This window comes from Corella eumyota, chromosome 4 (assembly GCF_963082875.1).
Source record: "Corella eumyota chromosome 4, kaCorEumy4.1, whole genome shotgun sequence".
Lineage (NCBI taxonomy): Eukaryota > Metazoa > Chordata > Ascidiacea > Phlebobranchia > Corellidae > Corella > Corella eumyota.
The window spans coordinates 1,654,746-1,676,077 of record NC_137493.1 but is presented as its reverse complement, the minus strand read 5'-3'; the positions used below and the strand labels follow the sequence as shown (position 1 = coordinate 1,676,077).

General features: G+C 30.0%; 2 protein-coding genes across 2 annotated transcripts; both read left to right on the top strand.

Annotated features, from left to right (window-relative positions):
• The first annotated feature begins 895 nt into the window (after nucleotides 1-895).
• On the top strand, nucleotides 896-11,601 carry LOC145749509 (transient receptor potential cation channel subfamily M member-like 2). The gene is made up of 26 exons (XM_082565294.1): nucleotides 896-1,012; nucleotides 1,164-1,265; nucleotides 1,732-1,998; nucleotides 2,457-2,688; nucleotides 2,860-3,040; nucleotides 3,298-3,427; nucleotides 3,935-3,992; nucleotides 4,140-4,237; nucleotides 4,619-4,759; nucleotides 4,951-5,131; nucleotides 5,673-5,834; nucleotides 5,984-6,083; nucleotides 6,206-6,296; nucleotides 6,797-6,931; nucleotides 7,058-7,144; nucleotides 7,562-7,622; nucleotides 7,710-7,864; nucleotides 8,094-8,240; nucleotides 8,816-8,918; nucleotides 9,168-9,325; nucleotides 9,581-9,678; nucleotides 9,784-9,908; nucleotides 10,161-10,251; nucleotides 10,717-10,895; nucleotides 11,187-11,313; nucleotides 11,556-11,601. Exons 1-26 carry the CDS (start codon nucleotides 929-931, stop codon nucleotides 11,599-11,601), a joined length of 3,339 nt encoding a protein of 1,112 aa, XP_082421420.1. The 5' UTR covers nucleotides 896-928.
• A 592-nt stretch (nucleotides 11,602-12,193) lies between these two features.
• On the top strand, nucleotides 12,194-21,079 carry LOC145749739 (transient receptor potential cation channel subfamily M member-like 2). Its single transcript, XM_082565590.1, has 26 exons — nucleotides 12,194-12,268; nucleotides 12,416-12,517; nucleotides 12,803-13,069; nucleotides 13,375-13,861; nucleotides 14,166-14,331; nucleotides 14,579-14,705; nucleotides 14,964-15,030; nucleotides 15,193-15,290; nucleotides 15,425-15,562; nucleotides 16,095-16,278; nucleotides 16,396-16,557; nucleotides 16,712-16,811; nucleotides 16,870-16,960; nucleotides 17,093-17,227; nucleotides 17,409-17,495; nucleotides 17,578-17,638; nucleotides 17,837-17,994; nucleotides 18,201-18,347; nucleotides 18,523-18,625; nucleotides 19,006-19,163; nucleotides 19,366-19,463; nucleotides 19,704-19,828; nucleotides 19,941-20,031; nucleotides 20,209-20,357; nucleotides 20,480-20,606; nucleotides 21,019-21,079. Exons 1-26 carry the CDS (start codon nucleotides 12,194-12,196, stop codon nucleotides 21,077-21,079), a joined length of 3,564 nt encoding a protein of 1,187 aa, XP_082421716.1.
• Nucleotides 21,080-21,332: the final 253 nt, after the last annotated feature.

Genomic DNA, 21,332 nt, shown 5'->3' with positions numbered 1-21,332 from the left:
AACATCCATACTAAAAAATTTAGAACTTTTAATTTTAAAAAACAGAAGTTATCGTCTTTTAAAAAATTGACTAGAAAGTATAAAAACAATAATCAATACACTGACAATAACAATATGTTTTGAAATCCAAGATTTCGAACCATAAGTACTTTTAAATACCGTAATAATATTTTCCGGATTTTAACATATTCTTAGATATATGTGAAGTAAGATATAGAGTTGTTACTATATTAATTAAACATCTTGTTAGCGCAGATTTTATCTCATATGACGTCACAACGGACCTTCAATATGTCACAAACAATAGGTCAACATACATATTACAGGGTCATTTATTTTTTTGCAATTCACATTCATTCATCATAAATCATTTTATTATTTTACAAAATTAATTAGGTAATTTTTTTACAATAATATTCACAATGACCTTGCATTTATGTTCCTTTTTTATTTATTATTAATAAACAAAAAGGCCCCCAAAAGGATTATTAAATAAGGGGTAAGTTACTATCTGTATTTGTTAAAAATGGTAAATAGCCAAGTTACAATCTATAACAATATAATATTAATATTGCCTTTTTAATACCTATTCAATGGTTGCTTTAATGTTGGCTAATTACAGACGGAAGTTGCGAAATTAATTGTGGGTTTGACAATGTCATGATTTAAATAATTATGTAAAAGTGTTAATTACCCTACATTCGTCAATTCCATATTTATTAGTTTACTGTTATTTTAATAAGCATAGCTATATATGATATAGTTGTGAAAGTAAGGTTTATTTACTTATTTAACCGTTTCAACTCTACCAATTCAAGCTTATATATTAAATCTCTGCTAAGAAAGTTTCGTGTTTATATTTTTTGAGAGTAAAATTAATTTAAATTGCAGATATTTTTATATTGTGACGTCATAATTAGGTTTAACAATGGTCGCGAAAAGACGTTCCAGTAAGGTCCCGAAGGCGATTAGAAAGGCACGAAAAGCGAGACGAAATACGAAGGCTTCGAAGGTTAAACAGTTTACCAATGAAATTTAACATATTTTTTTATTGAAATCGTACGCAATTAGTAAATATGAAACTATTTCTGAATATTTCATAGCTTAGTTAACTAGAAAAATTCTAATATTTTGTGTTGTCTAATAATTTAATTACGTTTCAGAGTGCTTTTGCTTACTTTGTGAACGGTAATGAAGATTTAAATCCTTGTTCTTTCGGTGAAATCGAGTTTAAAAGCTTCGTGACAAGATCTACTTACTCTCCGGTTAATATTTTTTGTATATATCTTTATCCCCGATGTGGGAAAGTCGAATGCGCGACTTAAACATAGAGTAACATCAGTTACTCCGACCCAGTCTCGAGTTGCCTGTGGCAGTTTGGGATATTATAGAGACTATAATAGCCCGGTAATTATGCTGCTGATTAAGTGCTGGCTCAGCAGGAGTTTATACCGTTTATAGCGCCTAACTCAAGGGTGCTACAGCATGAGATCAGTGGGGATTGAACCCACGACTTCATGTGTGGTGTAGCAAGTGTTCTTACCACTACACCACGCTGCCGGTAATATTAATATAAATGCGCACAAAATTTATAAAAGCTCTTTTTTAAGCGAATTCCAACGTTAAAAATATTGTATTTTTGTAAGCAGGTTTAATAAATTAATGCTAATATTTTTAATAGTTTTAGAATCACCTGAAGTTTTAGTTTCAAAAAAAATCATGTTTTTTTAGTATATATCATGTAGTCCCGATACTGCACCTGAGGTAATATGGAAGTTGTTTTTTGAGCATTGGCATTTTACTTTACCAAACTTTATAATCTCCATTGCTGGGGAGTTTACCCGACGTGATACCGACTGGAATACAATAATGGACGACACTTGGTGTATCACATCGGGGTCTTCCCCCTCTTCTTTTCCATCGAGAAGTTGTATCATTGGAATCTTAAGGAAAAACTCAGTTTTTCAGAATAAATTATTGGATACAGACCACACAGATGTAAGCCAAATATTTTGTTCATTATTTTAATATTATTTGATAAAATTAATAATATAATAATTGTTAAAAAACTTGGATTTACCTCATAACATATGAGAGTTTTAATAATAATGGCATAACATATAAGAGTTAACTTTCTTATAAAGAGTTGCTGAAGGCTAAGTAACTATGCTAAAAAAACAAATTAGCATGTTAATTAATATTTAACATGACCAATAATATCTGAAATTATCAAAGAATATTACTGTGTTGTGGTGACTGGCAGCATGGTGTAGTGGTCTCTGGTCCGTTACACTTGGCTTGACTATATGAGGTTTTGGGTTTGATTTCCACTGCTTTCATACTGTAGTGCCCTAGCATGAAGCACTATAAATGATATAAATTTAACAACATGATTATTACGAAGAAGTTTTCACATTACGGCGCTGCTAATTTAAAAAAATTTAACTTATTTTTAGGGCTTATTTCCAGCAGTTTATGATCGTCGAAATCGAACAAGTATAAAGATTCTTCCTGAAGGAGGTGGCACATTAGACCACACCCACACCCACTTTATATTTGTGGAGGGCACCGAGATTCAAACATGTGACTTTAGGGCCAAGCTTCTTGATTTTATCGCTTCATTTTGTTTGGATCACGACCATGTTGGTTATGAAGGAAGAAAATGTCCAGGACATCGTCGGGATAAAAGTAAATCAAGTTTTTAATTTAAGTTGATACTTTTCGACTTAAGTTTGTTAAACATTAATAGAATTAACAATTTAAATAACAATATGTATGTAAAAGTTCAACAATTAAAAAAAGAAATCAATTTCATAGATAAATATCAAATTATATTCTTTAATATTAAAATATATTTAGAACCTACAATACCTCTAGTGGTGATGTTATTATCGGATGACAAGCAATGTTTAATGCAGGTTTCAAGAGCTGCAGTAAGAGCACATCCAGTGGTGATTGAAAAAGGGGCGAATAAAGTTGTTCAAATTTTGTGGCAGAATCGAAATTCTGAGAATTTTAAAGATAATGTTTTTGTTGGAAGGTTTGTCTTGAATGTTGTTTTATATGCATTAACTGGTTGCAAGTTGTACTATGTTTTTTTGGTTCACAAGGTCTTATTACATTAATGAGAAGTATATAGTTCTCGGTTTGATTCCTACTGCTGATCTCATACCATATTTAAAGGCATTAGACAAAAAAATTTAGTATTTTTAGCCTTTACTATTCTATTTAGTTGTGCTGATATTTTTTGCTTTTTCTAATACATATACATACCTTTAATTTTGTATTTGTTTTCAGCTACAACAGCAATACTAAAGAACCAAAACTTGAAGATGAGTTGAAGACATTAACTTTGAATTTCAACGATTTAAATGAAATTGATTTAATTACAAAAGGTTTTCAGAAATGGATAAGTGAACGAAACAAGGTAAGTCTAAAGTAGATAGAACCTAATTGTTATTAAATGCAGAAATATAGTAACTTTGACCGGCAGCGTGGTGTAGTGGTAAGACTCTTGCTACACCACACATGAGGTCGTGGGTTCAATCCCCACTGATCTCATGCTGTAGCGCCCTTGAGTAAGGCGCTATAAACGGTATGAACTCCTGCTGAGCCAACACTTAATCAGCAGCATAATTACCGGGCAATTATAGTCTCTATAATATTCCAAACTGCCACAGGCAACTCGAGACTGGGTCGGAGTAACTTATGTTACTCTATGTTTAAGTTGCGCATTCGACTTTTCCACATCGAGGATAAACATATATACAAAAAAAAAAAAAAAAAAAACTTTATAAACTTACTCTAAATTTTTTATAAGATGTTTTCACTAAAAATAAGTTAATGTTAACAACATTTTTATTGTCAATTTTTAACTTTTATGAATTACAGAATTGCATTTAATAGTTGTTATTTTATTAATTATTGTTTTTAGTTTATCTTTTATCCATCAAAAAATACCAAAGATTTGATGACAGCTTTTCTGAAAGCTTGTAAGTTTATAAAACATTATTATACAAACAGTTATTATCATTTTAAATAGGTATATTATACATTTTTTTTGTTCTTGTTGTTAAGTTATCATTATGCACATATATCATATATGATTTTATATTTACAAGCAACATGTTTTTATAAAGGTAGAACCTTTGATTTAAGATCCCAAATTCAACTTTCACTGGCTTGGAATAGAATGGATAATGTTAAAACTATTTTACATTCACCCAATCATATAAGGGTAATTATTTCGAAATATTTACTTCAAAATATATTTATTTTTGAAAGGATTTTAACTTTACCAGCAGCATGGTGTGGTGGTACGCCACACATGTGGTTGTGGGTTCAATCACCACATGTAAGGTCGTTTGTTCAATTCCCACTGATCTTATGCTGTAGCGCCCTTGCGAAGGCGCTATAAACGGTATGAACCCCTGCTGAGCCAGCACTTAATCAGCAGCATAATTATCAGCCAATTATAATCTATAATATCTCAAACTGCCACAGGCAACTCGAGACTGGGTCGGAGTAACTGATGTTACTCTATGTTTAAGTCATGCAATGACTTTCCCTTATCGAGGATAAAGATATATACAAAAAAAAACTCTTCATATGTTGCCAGAACAACCCAACAGTCACTCAAATGTTTCTTGCTATGGCTTTGTCCTTTAACAGAGTTGAGTTTATTGTTTATTTGGATGAACTTGGAATTTCTTGTACTTCAAGTTTAACTGTGAAGACTTTGTGGTCACTTTATTATCAGGTAAGTCACAACATTAAAATCCTATATAAAACTTTGTATATATTCAACAAATTTGAAACAAACTTTTTTGTTTTTGGTTTGGGCTAATCTTCTGCCTTCAATTAATTTTATTAAAAACAAACAGTAATAGATGATTATTTCTCAGATATAAACATTTCTATCATGTAACATTATCATTATTTACTATCTAGGCCTTATACAAACCTACAATGGAAACAGCAACCACCACAATATTAAGAGAGATGGTTGAAAAATATCCCAACAACCCAACTCAGTTGCTAAGAAACATGGGAAGAATTGTCTCCCATTTAACTTGTCATGAGGTTGTTGATCTTTACAGAGATGAATTGTTTGAATACGAGGGCGACTTAGGTTTGGTTATATTTAGTTTTTTTTTTTTTTGTATATATTTTTATCTTTAATGTGGGAAAGTGAATGCGCAACCTAAACGAAGAGTAACATAAGTTTCTAACATAAGTTACGCCGACCCAGTTTCGAGTTGCCTATGGCAGTTTGGGATATTATAGATTATAATTGCCCGATAATTGTGCTGCTGATTAAGTACTGGCTTAGCAGGAGTTCGTATCGTTTATACCGCCTTACTTAAGGGTGCTACAGCATGAGATCAGTGGGGATTGAACCCACGACCTCATGTGTGGTGGCAAAGTGTTCTTACCACTACACCACACTGCTGGTAACTACACCACGCTGCCGGTTTGAAGACTGTGGTTTTTTTCTTTTTAAATTGTTTTTTTGGCTAGGCTGTTCTATTATATTTTTATTAACCACTGCATTGAGCTGTAGGAGAAATTAAAACACAATTTGTATAAATTTTAATAGCCTTTTATTAAATTTTATATGTAATTTATTTTAACATTAAACTGAATGTTTTTTGTTAAACTTTTTAATTCAGATGCTGAAGAATCATCTGGTTTAACTTTAAATGTTTTTCGAGTTTTGGATACAGAACCTGTTTATGTTCCTCACCCTGAACTTGATTTGTTTTTGTATTGTGCTCTTATGGGCAAGAATGAACTTGCTGTTTTGTTCTGGAAGAAAGGATCTTATTTGCCCGGTAAATAAATTAATTACAAATTAGATTAATCTTTTATATTGTTTTTAGGGGTTTTGCAAAACTGTAATATTTGCTTGGAATAATAAAGTTTAAATACGGGTTTGTGTTTATAAGAACTTGATACTTGTACAAATAATGTTTTATCACAGCCTGTGCCTTGTTGGCAAGTGCAGTAAGTGATGCAATTGCGAAAAAAATTCGAAAAACTGTTAACGATAACGCTGCAGAAAGTTTAAAGAAATGTGCCAGGTTATATATAATTTTTTCATAAAATTTTTTAAATTATATACACTAGAAGGGGATGTAACAATTTTTAATTCATAAGCAAAGGAGTTTTACTTTTTTTATTTAATTTGTATTTTTTTATTTAGTTTTTGGTTGGAGATGGCAACAGATTTTGTGAATCATTCCTACACCTTACGCAAAGCAACAACAGTTTGTCAACTTACACAGAAAGTTGAGGTAAATTACTCAATTCAAAATTGTGAAACTTAAACTAATAAAACCTAATTAAAACATTAAAACATTACTAAGTTAGGATAAGGGCACATTAAGACTGAGCCTGGCTAAAATTTTGTTTCTTAAATTGAGGCTATGAGCTTGGTAAAATATTTCTTATATATATTTTTTTGTATATATCTTTATCTTCGTTGTGGGGAACTCGAATGCACGACTTAAACATAAAGTAACATCAGTTACTCCGAACCAGTCTCGAGTTGCCTGTGGCAGTTTGGGATATTATAGATTATAATTGTCCGATAATTATACTGCCAATTAAGTGCTGACCCAGCAGGAGTTAATACTGTTTATAGTGCCTAACTCAAGGGTGCTACAGCATAAGATTAGTGGAGATTGAACCCAGAACCTCATGTGTTGTGTAGCAAGTGTTCCTACCACTACACCACGCTGCTGGTTAATTTTTCTGTGTTTAAATTGAACCCCAAAAAAATTTAATTTTACAGCAATTAGGAGGTTGTTCAAGTATGAGTATAGCTAGTAGTTGTGAGATTCCTCCTTTCTTTGTACTAAGTGCAGTGCAGACTGCATTGGATCATATCTGGTACGGAAAAACAAAACAACATCAATCTAACTTCAAGGTTTGCAGTAAAGCAAAAGCTGATTTTTTTAATGTATAAACCCAAGGATAACCAGCTGCTTAAGTAAAATATGTTTAAATCGTAATTAATTTGTTTGTTTACTATTAAATTAAATTATTTATTAAGATTCTGGCTGGCATAACTTTTCCAATATCCATACCTTGGTTAAATGTTTTGGAGAAAAGTGACCCAACTATGGCAGATTTTCAAGCAGTAAGTATAAGTTGTTTTAGGTGGTTATATCTATTTTTAAATCATTAAGATTTACATTTTTTTTTGTATATACATCTTTATCCTCGATGTGGGAAGGTTGAATGCGCGACTTAAACATAGAGTAACATCAGTTACTTTGACCCAGTCTCGAGTTGCCTGTGGCAATTTGGGATATTATAGATTATAATTGCCCAGTAAATATGCTGCTGATTGAATGCTGGCTCAGCAGGAGTTTATACCATTTATAATGCCTTACTCAAGGGTGCTACAGCATGAGAGCACTGGGGATTGAACCCACGACCTCATGGTGGTGTAGCAAGTGTTCTTACCACTTCACCATGTATTTACATAATTTTTATAATAATTTTACCTTTTTTAATTTGTTTACATGTATACTTATTTTGTTATTTTTTATAGAATTGTATTTCAAAGTTTAGTGAAGTAAAATGTTCTGAGCCAAAACCGGTTGAAAATCCAGGTAGGGATAAAAGTTAAATTTGTCAAATTTGCTTTTTTGCTTTTTAACTAACAATAATCTAATAAAAATTATTTTTATTACAAACAGTTGGAATTAGCAAAATCATTAACGTGTTTGAAGATAAGCAGAAAGAAGAAATTGATTTTTCGAAGAGTAATTCAATAAGAAACAGATTTGCTTACGCACTTGGTGATATTTACAATTTCTTGGACTCTCCAAGAATAAAGTTTTATACAAACTCGGTAAAATTAATATTTCTTTGAACAGTTTTATTTGTTTTTCTTTATTACTTCAACCCTGTCTTGAACTGTCAATGCTGGTTTGTCTTTTGGTCAGTCTCTGTAAACTACTGATTTTTAGGATCTGCTATCAATGCAAAATCGAACTCGTGTAGTTCTACTTTAATGGATTTCTAACTGTTGAACACCAACATTTTAAATTAGTTTTTAAAACAATTATTTTTTTGTTTAGTTCTTGTTAGTGTTCATCATATTCCTTCAATGTTTCTGTCTCCTAGCAACTGAAACTAAACCTGTGACATCATCACATGTTCTGCTTAGCTTTACAATTCTTATTGCAACTTATATGGCAGGAATGCTTATGCAGGCTATAATGGAAGTAAGTCAACAAAAATTAGCAGTTATTGAATAAACAATTTTACCAAGATGAGGATAAATAAAACTAGCTTAACCTGAGACCGAGTTGGTTAATCCACATTCTGTTACAATACAATTGACAACTGTTAATTTGTGATAATTCAAATATTAACATGCAAACAAATTAGACATTTTTGCTTGTAATTTTGCATCTTAAATAAATGTAGGTTATAATCTGTTTTTTGTACATTGATTTATTCTTGATGTAGGAAGGTTGACTTTATGATCTAAACATAGAGTAACATCAGTTACCCCAACCCAGTCTTTTGCCTTTGGCAGTTTGGGATATTATTGGTTAAATTTGCTCAATAATTATAAGCCGCTATTTAAGTATTGGCTTAGCAGAAGTTTAAATTGTTTATATTGCCTTTATTAAGGGTACTACAGCATGAAAGCAGTGGGGATTGAACCCATGACCTCATGTAGTGAAGCAAAGTTTTCTAACTATGTGTGTGTCTGTGCCACGCTATCGAGTTAAACCTAGCATTTAAATATTATTTGTACTGTATGATATAACATGAATATAAATGATGTTAGATTGCAACCACGCCAGAAGATACAATATTCAGGAAGTTTGTCAACTGGCACAGCAGTATTTGGAATAAGTTGGATACTGTTAAGTTCGTTTGTTACTTTACAGGTTAGTTCTGTTCAAGATTTTTGTTTGTTATTTAAATTGGACAGCAAAAACTTAATGTAACAAAGGTATTTCCTTATAACATCTTGCATTGCCTTTGATAATTTGATTTTATTTGCCTAATTTATTAACATGCAAGTTGTTTTTATTGATGAGTAACTGTAAGTGAGTGTCGTAAATAATGTAAGTAGGACTGTAAGGGGTTCTAATTTCTACTTATTTAATTCTTGTGAACTTCATATATTATTTTAGGTCAAGGAATAATGTGGTCTGGGGCTGAGGATAACGGTCTTTGGTACGCTGGTAAAATACTTTTATGTATTGCCACTTTTGTTTTGTACTTGCGGGTTTTTCAGCTATATTTGGTGTCAAGATTTCTTGGACCCAAAGTTTATATGATGAGTAGAATGGTAAACAGTTTATTGCAGAGTTTAAAAAATTAATTTAATGATAAAACAATTTTTAACTTGCAAAGAAATTTTGTTAAATAGAATATTAATTTAAGTTTGTTTAATATTAATGTACTATCACACAGCTTATTTTAAATAAATAGTTGATTTATTGTCCATTTCCTAAAAATTAATCGGTTTAAATTGTTTTATTTTAAAAATCTTAAAATGCTTTTACATAACTTTTAAAAACTAAACATTTTTTTGTATTTTTAGTTACAAGACTTGCTTGCTTTTCTCAGCATAGTGTTATTAGTGTTTTTCAGTTACGGGACAATTTTAACAGTTCTCACCAATGAGCCTTACAAGCCAAGGTTAGCCGTTTTAAATTTACTTTTTTATCATTACATATTTTTGACATTCTTTACAACAAAAACATAATCTAACTTTAAAAAGTAAAAAGTTGTGTTTATTTTTAGAGAGGTAGACTTGCAGGTGGGAAAACTTGATGATGTGATATTCATTGCGTATAACAGTATTATTAGAATCCCATACTGGCAGCTGTATGACAATGCTATGGGAAATGCAACACATGTACACACAAGTATGAATATTATTATTAAACAGAATAAGTTTAGTAAATATATATATCTTAAAATTTTACTTCAAACTAGCTTTGAGTTGATTAAGTTTACAAATATATAGCCTTTTAAGTTTGTTTGTTTTTTATTATTAATTTTTGCTTAAAAGAAGTATTTTTTTTCACTTGCAAAACACTCAATTAAAAATCTCACACTCACTTTTAACTTAAAAATCAAAAATTAAAGCTATGTAAATCATTTACTTTTTTATTTAGCATATCCAGGCCTTATGAGAGCGATGCTAACAGGATTTTACATGTTGTTCTCCAATATTTTGATGCTAAATCTGCTTATTGCTATGTTCAGGTTGGTGCAAGTTTTTTGTTTTTATTTTAGATTGGTTGTTTTTAATTTATCTAGCATATAATTACCATGGGTTTAAACACTGTTGCCATTAATTATGCCTTTTAATTTAAACCAAGATTGGTTAAGTGTATGCATTTGGCCGGCAGCATGGTGTAGTGGTAAGAACACTTGCTACACCATACATGAGGTCGTGGGTTCAATCCCCACTGATCTCATGCTGTAGCGCCCTTGAGTAAGGCGCTATAAACGGTATGAACTCCTGCTGAGCCAGCACTTAATCAGCAGTATAATTATCGAGCAACTATTATTTATAATATCCCAAACTGCCACAGGCAACTCGAGACTGGGTCGGATGTACTGATGTTACTCTGTTTAAGTCGCGCATTCGACTTTCCCACATCGAGGATAAAGATATAAAAAAAAATTGAAATAAATTTATATATTAAACCGTTTGTTTTTATACAGTTACACATTTGAAGTAGTGCAGGAACAATCTCACATGTTTTGGTGTTACCACCGACTTGATGTTATTGAGGAATATTCAGAGAAGTCTTGGATTCCTTCGCCTTTTGTTATTCTTGAATATTTGGTCCTAATTGTTCAGAAAATGTTTGGTAGTGGAAGGGTGGTGACTAGTCCATTCAGTAAGTTAATTAATTGTAAAGGTTTTGGTTGCAAAATTGATAAATTTTAGTTTAAAAATACAAGTTAAATTAATATTATTCTATCTTGTCAATTGCTTGCCCTATCTATTATTTAATTTTAATTGTTATATAATGGTTGCAACTCACAACTAATATATGCTGGCAATATTTAACCTGTACACAGCAATAAACATGTTTTTATTTTAAAAACCCATTTCTTTTTTATAAATATACATATTGTGATGCTAGTTATTTTTATATTTGAATAAAACATTTAAACTTTTTAACCAGAACATGAACTTCCTAAAGAATATGAAGAGATAATTGCTGAATTCGAGGTTGAAGTTTTAGAGGAAATGAGGTTGAAAGAAATAGAGGAAAACTCTCACAAATATTCACTGGAAGGAATCGAAAACAAGTTTGTTAAATTTATGTTTTTTAGTTGTGTAAAAAAAGTTGTTAAAATATTAAAATCATGAATTTAATTGAGTAAAAAGAATAATAAAAGCTATAGAATACTAAAAAATGCTAGCTTTCATTGGAAGTAATTATTGAAAATTATATAAACAAATTATTTAAATATTAAATTTCCTTATTTAAAAACATATTCTTTTTTTTGAAAATATTTAAGTAAATTATTTGTTTTTAATATATTTTTAGATTGGAAAGAGTGTTACAAGAGTTAGATGAACTTAAAAGTAAATAATAAGTTCTGGTATTTGAAAATCTTTTGTATTTATTTTTCTTAATTAACATTTACCTTATGTTCAAAGTTTAAAATTTGATTTAATTTACTAATTGTAATAGTTTTGTAAATATAGATTTCTTATATGTTTAATATGTACTATTATTTAACTTATATAAATAATATGTACTATTATTTAATATGTACTATTATTTAACTTATTTATACTGTTTAATATGTACTATTATTTAACTTATATAAAGTAATATTTTAAAATTAAAAATTAAATTTTTTTTATTAATATAACACCTACCATTCTTCAAACTGAAATTTCTCGTTTTTTTTAAATTAAGATGATTTATTTTTGTACTGTATATAGGTTAATTAAATAATCATTTAAATTTAAACTAATTAATTTTTGTAACTCGTTGTAATTAATCAAATAAACTTAAAAAGAGGAACTAATTAATATTATAAATGACTATAGGAAATGGTCGTTATTAAATATTATTTTTTAAATTTGTTTGCTACATGCTTGTACGTGATATTATATGTTATATTAACATTATGAATAAAAAGTTGTAACATAATTTAAAGTTGTTATTTATAAAATATGGCTATTAAAAGACGTCCAAAAAACTTTTTGAAATTAAAAAAAAAGAAATTACAGAATAATAAAGCATCAAAGGTAAATATATATTAAACTAAATTTATTTAAATTAAGGTTTTTTAAATGTATTAACAATCTTAATTAATGTAGTTGACATTAACAGAATGTTTAAAATATTGGTAAAATAGTGGTGTGTAAAATTCTAAACCAATTTTTATTTTACAGTCAGCATTGCAAAGTTTTGTAGCTGATAATGAAGGTTTGAATTCTCATTCATTTGGTGAAATTGAATTTAGAAGTTTTGTTGCAAGATCTACTTATTCTCCAGTAAGTATTATTTACTTAACTTTTTCACAAGATTAGAGCATTCAAGCTTAAATATGAGTTGAGATATTTTTGAATTGTTTTAAATTAGGCTTTGTCTCAAGGTAATTTTTTTTACAGAAATTCTTGGAGTACAAATTAAGACATGTGTTAATGTTAAATAGAATAGTTATTTCAGGAAATAATGTTTGGTTACTGTATATATACGATAGATTTTATTAGATGAATATCTAAATTTAATTGATTTTTAACTCACTTGCATGTTGTAAATATAGTAATTTCTTTTAGTATATATCATGTAGTCCTGACACTGCACCTGAGGTAATATGGAAATTGTTTTTCGAGCATTGGCATTTTACTTTACCCAACTTTATAATCTCCATTGCTGGGGAATTAACCCGACGTGATACTGATTGGAATATAATAATGGACGACACATGGTGTATCACATCTGGGTCTTCCCCTTCTCAGTTTCCATCGAGATCTTGCATTGTTGGAATCCTTAGAAAGAATTCAATTTCTCACAACCATGTTTTTGACACTGAAGATTCTCAAGTTAGTTTAGTTATAATTTTTTTGGTGGCTAATAGTATTAACATTTTCACTCTAGCGGTCTTAGGTTTGATTCCCATTGCTGGTATGTAGTATGGGTAAAACCTATCTTTTTAATAAATCTTAATATGGTTACCACTTTTGTATTAAACTGGCAATAACAATCAAGCCTTAAAAAATTACTCTAAATTTTGTTGGTCTCAGAATCTACAGCTATTGTTTTTTACTTTTTTACTTCATTATATATTATTTCTTTTAATTTTTTAATTTATTCAAAAAAATTATTTTAACAAAATATTTAATTTTAGGGCTTATTTCCTGCTGTGTACGATCGTCGAAATCGTGCAAGCATGCGGCTATTTTGTGCAGGAGATAAATGTGCTGGGGGTCGCATGTTAGACCACACCCATACTCACTTTATATTTGTGGAGGGCACTGAGATTCAAACCTGTGACTTCAGGGCCAAACTTCTTGATTTTATCGCTTCATTTTGTTTGGATCATGATGTGAGCAGTCATGATGGAAAAACTAATGATGTCACAAAAAATGAAGTTGCTCATGATAAATATAGTAAACATCATGAAAATAATGATGTTGAAAGTGATCATGAAGGTAATGATCAGGATAAGGGTAATATTTATGATCATGACAACATTTTAAAGACTCATGATCATCATGACCATATTCATGGCGATCATGATCACAATCATGATCAAAATAGTGATGATGATTCAACAGATAGTGATTATGATGAAGTTAGTGATAAATACGAAAACCATTCCGAAACAGAAATTCGTGAGTTTTTGAAACAAATTTAAATAATTAAATTGATTTTACTCTTATGTAAAATTGTAAAAGATTTTATTTGCAAACAATACTTTGTTCTATTCTGAAGGCTTTTGACAGTTTTGGATATTGTTGATCTTGTGATATTAGCTAATTATTAAACTGCTGATTTTTTGCTATGCTGTAATTACTGCTATGACATAAAGCACAGGGCAATAATCTGGTACATTATATAGCGTAGTCTGATTTAAGGTAATATATAAATTCACAAACTTTACCTAAATTAAAACTTAAAGTATAACAATTATTTTAGCTGTCACAATCCCTTTAGTGGTGATGTTATTATCAGACAACCAAAGAAGTTTAATGCAGGCCACTAGGGCAGCAATGGGAGGACACTCAGTGGTGGTTGAGCAAGGGGCAAAAAAATGTTTTCATATTCTGTCGAATTTAAAAAAGATTTCAGATAATAAATCAAGGTTAGTTTAACTACTACATTTTGTAGCAATGAAAGTTAACCTAAATTTGTGCTTTTAAGCTAACTTTTTTACGCTAAAAATAAATTTACGCAATATATGAAAATGCATTTTTAAAATAAAATGCAAATAATGTCCAGAGGTTTCTAAACTTTATTATCAAGCACTAACATTGCAGCTTGTAAACAATAAAACATTTGCAATCAGTAAAATAACACTGGTAATTTTAGATATTTTTTGTGTGTTGCAGTGATAACGAAGAAAATCCCTATAATTTGGAAAAGAAATTAAAGTTTCTGACCCGAAATTTTAATAATGAAGATGAGATCGATTTGGTTACGAATTGTTTTAAGAAATGGAGTGAACAAACAAACATGGTATTATATATATTTATTATTAATGTAACGTCACAAATTTAAACAAAATAAAACAAAAGTTTTTATTAAAAATGTAATTTTTTTCAATTTATTTATCTATAATGTCAGAAATTGAATTTAATAGCCTGAATATGGAGATACATTAGTTACCCCTACTCAGTCTCAAGTTGACTTTGGTAATTTGGGAAATTGTCAATTGTATTTGACCTATAAAAAATCTGTTAAAATGTAATTTATTTGTATTATTCATATTTTTAGGTAACCTTATATCCTTACCATGATGTTAAAAGTTTAAGTAGTGCATTCTTATGGGCGGTTGTTAGAAGTAAGTTAAATTAAGGTTTATTCTAACAAATATAGTTCTTAAAAACAGAATTAACAGTATAGCCTTTTTAAACTATTTGCCCTTTATTATTTAAATTTTTTTTTATTTTGGTTGAAACCTTTTAATATGAGTTTCATCTTTGTATTTATATTATTCTTTAAGGTAAAAGGTTTGACTTGCGCTCACAAATTCAACTTGCTTTAGCATGGAATAGAATGGATGTCATTAAGAAAATATTGACTTCACCAGAACAAATCAAAGTAAAAATATAAAATATGAACTTAATTTTCAACTTACTAAGTCATGCCTAAAGATAAATGTCTATCAAGCCCTTCATTATTAAAATTAAAACGCATTAAATTCTTATGTTATATATCTTATATTATGTGAACAGCATTCAAAATTTATCAACTTGTACCTTGCCATGGCTTTGTCGTTTAACAGAGTTGAGTTTATTGTTTATTTGGATGAACTTGGAATTTCTTGTACTTCAAGTCTAACTGTGAAGACTTTGTGGTCACTTTATTATCAGGTCAGTCTATATAGGAACAGGCAGCGTGGTGTAGTGGTAAGAAAACTTGCTTCACCACACATGAGGTTGTTGGTTCAATCCCCACTGATCTCATGCTGTACCCTTGAGTAAGGTGCTATAAACAGAATGAACTCCCGCTGAGCCAGCACTTAATCAGCAGCATAATTATCAGGCAATTATAATCTATAATATCCCAAACTACCACATGCAACTCAAGACTGGGTCGGAGTAACTGATGTTACTCTATGTTTAAGTCACGCATTTGACTTTTCCACATCGAGGATAAAGATATATACAAAAAAAAATTTAATAAATATTACCCATTTTCTGTTACTTAACTTTGTCTTAGCTGTTATTTATTGAGTTTTAGAATAAATATATAATTTATTATATCATATGTTATATTTTCACCTGAATAGATTGATATCTTACAAATTTATTTATAAACTTTAACATAACTTGATTATAACCAGTATTATTTTTTTTACAAATACTTCTGTCAATTTAAAAAATCATATTTAAATGTTTGCAGGCCTTATTTACTGATGAGTGCTCCACCCCAGCCACACAGGCAATAAAGGAGATTGTGGAAAGATATCCCAATAATCCCAACATGTTACTTTTTAACATTGGTAAAACTGTGTGCCATGCTTTAACTGAACATCAAGTACATGGTTTATACCATGATGAAATGTATAAATATGCTCTTGCTACAGGTAAATTGCTTCTACATGTTTTAAAGTGCTGCAAATGATAAAATTTTAGTTATGTATAAGTGTAATTGTTTTTTTTTTTGTTTCTACTAAGTTTAATAAATATTTGTAACTTTGTAGCTCATGAAACTGCATCTGGTTTAACTTCAAATGTTTTTCGAGTTTTGGATTTAGAATCTGTTCACGTCCCTCACCCAGAATTTGATTTGTTTTTGTATTGCGCTCTTATGGGCAAGAATGAACTTGCTGTCTTGTTTTGGAAGAAGGGATCTAATTTGACTGGTAAATAAGGTTATTCTATTTTTGGCACTTTTTAATTTTTAATTTTAGCACTTTTTAAACTTAAACATAAGTTATGACTTTGGTACTTATAAGGTGTAAGAGCCTATTTATTATTAAGCTACTGTGTGTTATGCCTTGGGTTTTATTTTTATAGTTTGTGCGTTAGTTGCTTGTGCTATAAATGCTTCTATAGCTGCAAGAATTGAGAAAACTGTCAATGATAACGCAGCTGAGAGCTTGGAAGCTTATTCTGAGTAAGTGTTTTAGGTTAAAACTGTATTGTATCTATTTGTAACATATTTTTTGGTCTAGTTTCTGGTTGGAGATGGCAACAGATTTTGTGAATCATTCCTACAACTTACGCAAAGCAACAACAGTTTGTCAACTTACACAGAAAGTTGAGGTAATAATTTAATGTTTAAAAAGATTTTGTTTACATATACTTTGTTAACCTTCATAAATGTACATTTTAAAACTCTCTAAAATATTTTATGTTTAAAATGATGGCAACTGTTTTTATCTTTGTTAATTATAGATATTGGGAGGTTGTTCAGCGATAAGTGTAGCAAATGCTTGTGAAATTCCTGGATTTTTTGTCCATATTGCCGTACAAACAGCTCTTGATTATATCTGGTACGGGGGAACTAAGCAGCATAAATCAAACTTTAAGGTCAAACTAATTCAAAATAAATTTGTTTTGTTTTATAATTTATTTAGAAGTACTTGTGAAACTCGGTCTAGTTTTAAGTTCTTTTACCAATTATAAACTTTAAGATTGGTATATATTTTTTAATATAGACTAAACCAATTTAAGAAATATTAAACCCTTTTTGAATAAAATTTTGTTGCAGACTTTTCTTTGTATTGTTAACCCATGGGTTATTCCTTGGATGCACATGATTGATCGTACTGACCCTCTTACTGCTGATTTTGTTGTGGTTAGTATACTATTTGATGTTAATTTTTAATTGGGTAATATATTTAACAATATTGAATTGATTAAAGTTTTAACTTTTTCAGAATTGTCATTCCAAATTTACTGAGGTTCATGTAAGAGAAAAAAACACTAAAACTGATGTTGGTAAGACTTTAAAGTATTTAAGTTACTTTTTAATTGTGGTTAATTAGAATTTTAGATTAAAATGTTTTATTTTTAAGGGCATATTCGTAGTTTATATGTTTCTTCAAGGTGGATTCTTTGCACTTACACACATATTGTGATGCCTTATTATTATTGGAAATAAGTTTAATACCGAGGTATTTTTTTAAATGGTTGTAGAAGGAATATGTCGAATCATTCCAGCTTTGGAAAGGATGGAAATAAATGAACATGGTGATTATGTTCACACTGATTCAATCAGGAACAAGGTTGCTTTTGCTTTGAAAGATATTCACAACTTTCTTGATTCCCCTAAAATCAAGTTCTTCGTTAACTCAGTAAATTAAATAACTTTTACATAGATCAACATTTGTAAATTAATTTACTTAATATTATCTTTAATACAATATGCTTTTAATTCATAAATAACAGGCTTTAATATTAAACTTGATAACAAAAGAAGGTTTATAAATTCAATATCACGATTTATTGAAAAACCCAACTGTTAAACTGTGTGTTTAAACATGTACTCTTGAAAATCCAGGCACTTTTGCTGACTGTTATTTTCCTCCAATGCTTTTGTTTACTGGCAACCGAGGTTCATTCAATCACAGACTCTCCTATTTTAATGAGTTTCACCGTCTTTATTGCCTCCTATATGTTTGGTTTGTTGATAGAAGAAATTATGGAGGTATTTTTTTGTGATCAAGTTATTTTAAAGTTTGTGTACAACTTATAAACCAACAAATACTGTTTTTATTGCCATCTTTTTATACTTCATCTTTGTGTTAAAACTTATTTTCAATTTTCTCTTTTTATAAATAAGCCAAATGTGGTAATAAAATTTTAATAATAAAATATTTCAGATTGCTGCAATTCCTGAAGAAGCAATTTTAAAAAAGTTTGGACATTGGCAAGAGGATATCTGGAATAAATTGGATTTTGTCAAAATTATTTGTTATTTTAGTGGTGATTATTAATGACATTTTTATTTTTTTTACCTAAAGATATATGTTTTTTTTTTGTATATATCTTTATCCTCGATGTGGAAAAGTCGAATGCACGACTTAAACATAAAGTTACATCAGTTATTCCGACCCAGTCTCGAGTTGCCTGTGGCAGTTTGGGATATTATATAGATTATAATTGCCCGACAATTAGGCTGCTTTTATAGCGCCTTACTCGATGGCGCTACAGCATGAGAGCAGTGAGGATTAAACCCACGACCTCACGTGTGGTATAGCAAGTGTTCTTACCACTACAACACGCTGCCGGTTATTTCTAACCACTACACCACGCCCCATGTTAAAAATAATTTTTAGTTTAATAATGTATTTATATTTTTTCAGGGCAAGGAATAATGTGGTCCGGGGCAAATGATGACGGTCTCTGGTACGCTGGTAAAATTTTACTGTGCATAGCAACATTTGTTTTGTATTTGAGGGTCTTTCAAATGTATCTTGTGTTCAGGTTTCTTGGACCCAAAGTGTACATGATGAGCAGAATGGTAATCTTTTAATTAATGTTATAACAATTTTTGCAGCTGTTTATACTCATACAGCTTAAAAGTTCTTTTGGAAAAGTTTTGACTTGTTTAAAGTGCATTGGATCTGTTTTAGATCTGAATGAAAAAATACGTTTGCTTTGAATAGGAGGGCTAGATCTTTCACTTTTTTAGGGCAACCCTTTTATAAAATTTTTATTTTTAGTTAAAAGATTTGATGGCCTTTCTTAGTATTATGGTGTTGGTGTTTCTAAGTTATGGAACAATTTTAACTGTTCTTACGAACGAGCCCTACAGGCCAAGGTTTGTTCATGTTTTTTAAGTTATGATTTAAAAACACATAAAAATATGTTTTAACAACAGCAGTGTCACAGTGGTTTGGTTAAAGTATTACATGGTAATTTATATGTTTGTTATAGTTTATGTAAATGTAATCTTACTAATAAAATGCCTTAACTTGATTAAAAAAAAATTATGCACATTAATGTTTGTTTCCAAAATGATTTTAAACCTTAACAACTGTCTTACACATGTTAAACACAGATCCATCGAGTTGGAAGTTAATTCTGTCAGTGATATATTTTTCATTGGTTACAACAACATCTTAAGAATCCCTTACTGGCAATTGTATGATAATGCAATGGGAAATGCTACACATGTTAGACCAAGTATGTCCTTTGAACCTTGCATACTTTCTTTAAATACTAAAGTCAAATACTAATGTCAGAGTCTAATTATTTTTGGGAATTCTTTTGTAACCTTATTCTTGACATTATTTAGCATATCCAGGCCTTATGAGATCAATGCTAACAGGATTTTACATGTTGTTCTCCAATATTCTGATGCTTAATTTGCTTATTGCTATGTTCAGGTTAGTATTTTAGTGTATTTTTATTTTAAGTATAACAACATGTATACATACCTGTAAGCAATGGTGAGTATATAAAAGTTGTAGGTAAGTATATTAACCAAAATGCCAGTGTTTATGTAGTTTGCACTTTTAGCCTATATTTAGTATACTCAAGTTATAACCTTATGTTTTATACAGTTACACATTTGAAGTAGTGCAGGAACAATCTCACATGTTTTGGTGTTACCATCGACTTGATGTTATTGAGGAATATTCAGAGAAGTCTTGGATTCCTTCGCCTTTTGTTATTCTTGAGTATTTGGTTCTAATTGTTCAGAAAATGTTCGGTAAAGGGCGGCGAATCACTAGTCCGTTCAGTATGTTAATTGATAATTTCTTTAAAATATTAAAACGTTTGCATTTGGTCTTACAATATGATTAAGTTTTTACAAATTTTCAAAATGCACAGAGAAATCTCTACCACGAGAATACGAAGGAATTTTAGCTGAATTTGAAACGGAAGTAATGGAGCATTTGGAGCTTCATGAAAGGGAGGAAAAGATTCATAATGTTACGATGGAAGGGTTGAAAAAACAGTAAGTTTTTAACATCTAGGATTTAAAAAAATGTCTGTTGTTAAGTTTTTATCAAAATAACGGCATTAATAACCGGCAGCTTGGTGTAGTGGTAAGAACTCTTGCTACACTACACATAAAGTTGTGGGTTCAATCTCCACTGCTCTTATTCTGCAGCGCTCTTGAGTAAGGCGCTATAAACGGTACGAACTCCTGCTGGGCCAGCACTTAATCAGCAGCATAATTATCGGCCAATTATAATCTATAATATCCCAAACTGCCACAGGCATCTCGAGACTGGGACGGAGTTACTGATGTTACTCTATGTTTAAGTCGCGCATTCGACCTTCCCACATCGAGAAAAAAATGTTTGTAACCCATGGCCAAGGATTACAAATTAAAAAAACTAAAATCCACTTTAAATTTATTTTAGGCTAGATACACTTCAGAAAACTATGGACGAGTCGTTAGGGCAGAAAAACAACAAAATCTGAAAATTTTACAAGCTTCTCCTAAATCAAACTTTTTATAATCCCAATATAAATATAAAAACGGTCTTTTTGGACGTTTGGAATAATTTTTACTTTGCTTTTGTGTTAAGTTGGGTTTAAAAAAATATGATGCAAAAAATTGCATATCATTAGTTTGGGTTTTAAGGTCGGCATATAGGCCTACTATGTTTGAATGACAATCTTGTTCATTGGTTAACACGTTTAAAAGTCTTTTAAATCGTTTTACTTTTTTGTA